A 3,259-nucleotide genomic window follows, 5' to 3' on the forward strand; every position below is an offset into this window, starting at 1 on the left:
CATCATAGTATACACTATCAAATCAGCACTCCAATAAGCTTTTTGTATTGCATGCTTTAGCATTTTCGTCCACATAAACTTTGGTCCCTTTTTTCAAAATTAATTGCAACATAGTACTATCATCAATATTCATATCATAATACATTAATTAAGCAAAATTCTTCCACTTGCTCTAGTTTACCTAATTAGTATCTACAACTATAAATAGCACAAATATTTCTCTAAGTGTTACAACAACAAAAACATCCAAACACAACTAGCTAAAAAGAGTATAGACAAACGTTGTCTTTCTTGTTTTGATCCTTTGTTTCTAGTATGGCTAAGGTGAAGGCTTTGTCCTTTCTTGTTTTGCTTGTTTTTTCAAGTTTTATTGTAATGTCTGAAAGTCGGGTGGCGCGGATGGATTTAGGTTTGGATTTAGGTGGTGTAGGAGTTGGTCTTGGTGTTGGGATTGGCTTAGGGTTAGGTGGTGGAAGTGGTTCTGGTGCCGGTGCAGGAGCTGGTTCAGGTTCAGGATCAAGTTCAAGTTCAAGCTCGAGCTCAAGTTCTAGTTCATCTTCGTCTGGTGGTGGTGGTGGTGGTGGTTCAGAGGCAGGCTCATCGGCTGGGTCATACGCTGGATCAAGAGCTGGTTCTGGATCTGGAAACCGAGGTGGATCTGGTGGTCGTGGTTATGGAGGTGGCTACGGTGGAGGGTATGGTGGAGGAGATGGTGGTAACTAAATTCATGCATATGACTCGTAAAATGGAATCCACCATTTTAACTTAAGTTAAAGTTAATAATAAACAATGTGGTGAAGTATTTATGTAGCTTATTGTAATACGTACCTTGTATGACTCGTTTGATCATTGTCATTTGTGATTAGGTTATTAAATGTAAGGAATCTTGTTGGTTTGTGTTTTATGCGTTTTTCACTTATGTTAAAGATGTTTTGCAATATATATCCATCACAATATATATATATATATATATATATATATATATATATATATATATATATATATATATATATATATATATATATTCAATAAAATTCATAACTTTCGAATTAAACCTTATGTATATAAATGTGAAAAGTAAGTATAAATAAGGTTAAATACATATTTCAAAACCTATCTTCAATTTAAAGTTTAAAACCGACAATGGTGTAAATTCTAGATTCACCAATGGTGACACGTACCGATAATTGTTGCTACTACGTGCATGTTTCAATTGTAAGATATGAAAGGGGCCAGATGTATACAGAGTTGGATAAATCATCAACTAGAGCACAAAGCTACCGCTTTCCCTGATTGATTAAAATATAATAATCGTGACCTACTTTGATTCAAAAGAAAGACGAAGGGTTTGACAACAAGCAAAAGGCTTTCTATCATACTATTTAACAAAGGATGCTTTCGGTTGGTTTCATAATGGAGTTGTTCTCAAGTAAACATGAAAGATCAAAGGATATATGACAGACTAAGAAGTTATAGAGTATGTCAAGGCAACAACAACAATAATAATTACCAGATTTATATTTTCGATTTCTTATGGATGATGCAATACGAGAACTTTTCATAGGATCAACTTTGGAGTTCATAAAGAGACTAATGCATTAGTGTTAGTATGATTGCATCCTTATCTTTTCTGCTAATTAGATTTTGAAAAAATGAAAGTTCAAGTTTTATCTGCAAAATTGAAATTCTATCTTTTCAATCATATTATTCTTAATTGTACTACGAGATGGAAAATGAAACAAATTTAAGAAATGTGATGGGAGTATTGATTATGAGATTTTTACACAAATAGTCTATCATATTTATTGTTTATTTTTTCTATCCATATATATAAATTATATATTGATTATATACAATATACACGTATATACATAAACTATGCACATATTATATCTTCACCGGCTATTTTAGTTTAAGTTATTGGGTGGGCGACTATTACGCTAATTCTTCATTGATTAATTTGAGAAAAGTTTTCTTTAGTGGAAATTGGATTTGAAACTGCTCGCCCAAAACAAGGAAGTTTCAAGAAAACTTTGGTATCAATGCTCATCCAGCCCGATTCTGTAGATTTCCAATTTCTTGGTCTGCAAACTATGCAAATGAACTAAGCCGATATTAGAGAAGAATTAACTTTTATTGGTCGATCAACATTATATTCGTGCCTTTATAGATAGATAGATATAGAGCCTGTTTGGATTGATTTAAAAAAAGTAGCTTTTAAGTACAAGTGCTTAAAAGCACATTTTAAGTGCTAGAGCTGGTTTTAAGAATAAGCAGTTACGTATTTGGATAAAAGTGCTGGAGCTGAAAAAAAGCTATTGAAGTGTTTAGTAAACAAGTGTTAGTAAGCATTTTTTCTGTTAAAATTACTGAAATATCCTTAAAGCTGTTAAACCTATAAAGAAGCTTATTACTATAATATATTATTCTAAATAATATAAATACATAACAATTAATATTTTAGTTCACTTTCAATTTATAAAACTAAAAGTAGTATGAAGAAAGCTAACGAACAATTTCAGTTTGAAGAAAGCAAACGAAAATAATAATTAATATTTTAAAGAAAATTAGTAAAAAAACAAAAAATGGGAGCAAGCAAATCGTTAATCTGGAGAAGAATGGGAAAGAAAAAAAGTAAAATGAAGAAAGTAGATGCTGCATTTTCGGGAGGAAGAGTACAACAGCAATTTCAAGTTTTGTGCTGAGGGGTAATTTCGAGATTAAGAAAAATTATAAGGGATAAGAATGTAATATCCTTGGTCAAAGCAATATGGCTTTTAAGCCAATTTAGAAAAAGTTGGGTTTACCCAACTTGTTGGTTTTGGCTTCTTTAAAGCAGATTTTAGCTTTTTTTAAGCCATTTGTCTAGTTGCCAAACACTTCTAGAAGTTAAAAAGGGCTTAAAAGCTGGTTTGACCAACTTTTAAGCCCATCCAAACAGGCTCATAATCGTATATAATTAATATATAATCTATGTATACCGGCTAAGAAAAGTAAATAGTAAATTCAATCGGCTATTTATATAATGATCCCTAAATTAGAAATGCGAAAAAATTGACATCCTATAACAACACATAATAGAAATTGGTAATTTTTTAACCTTATATTAGGTTTGGCAAAGATAGCCCCAAACAATTGGCATTATATAGCCAAATCTTAAAAAACTACTCTCTTTTATATTCTCTCTCAAAAAAAAACTATATGCTTATTTTGGCTTCCCTCACCCTTTCTTTCCTTGTATTTCTTCTTCTATCTCTTC

At 31.5% G+C, this 3,259-nt stretch overlaps 1 protein-coding gene across 1 annotated transcript; it reads left to right on the plus strand.

Annotated features, from left to right (window-relative positions):
• The first annotated feature begins 213 nt into the window (after window positions 1–213).
• On the plus strand, window positions 214–904 carry LOC109213483 (glycine-rich protein DOT1-like). The gene has a single exon (XM_019377284.1). It carries the CDS (start codon window positions 316–318, stop codon window positions 721–723), a length of 408 nt encoding a protein of 135 aa, XP_019232829.1. The 5' UTR covers window positions 214–315; the 3' UTR covers window positions 724–904.
• Window positions 905–3,259: the final 2,355 nt, after the last annotated feature.

Source organism: Nicotiana attenuata, unplaced genomic scaffold (genome assembly GCF_001879085.1).
Source record: "Nicotiana attenuata strain UT unplaced genomic scaffold, NIATTr2, whole genome shotgun sequence".
Lineage (NCBI taxonomy): Eukaryota > Viridiplantae > Streptophyta > Magnoliopsida > Solanales > Solanaceae > Nicotiana > Nicotiana attenuata.

Excerpts from the sequence above, each read along its gene's own strand:
- LOC109213483 (XM_019377284.1), top strand. The coding sequence starts at position 316 with ATGGCTAAGGTGAAGGCTTTGTCCTTTCTTGTTTTGCTTGTTTTTTCA.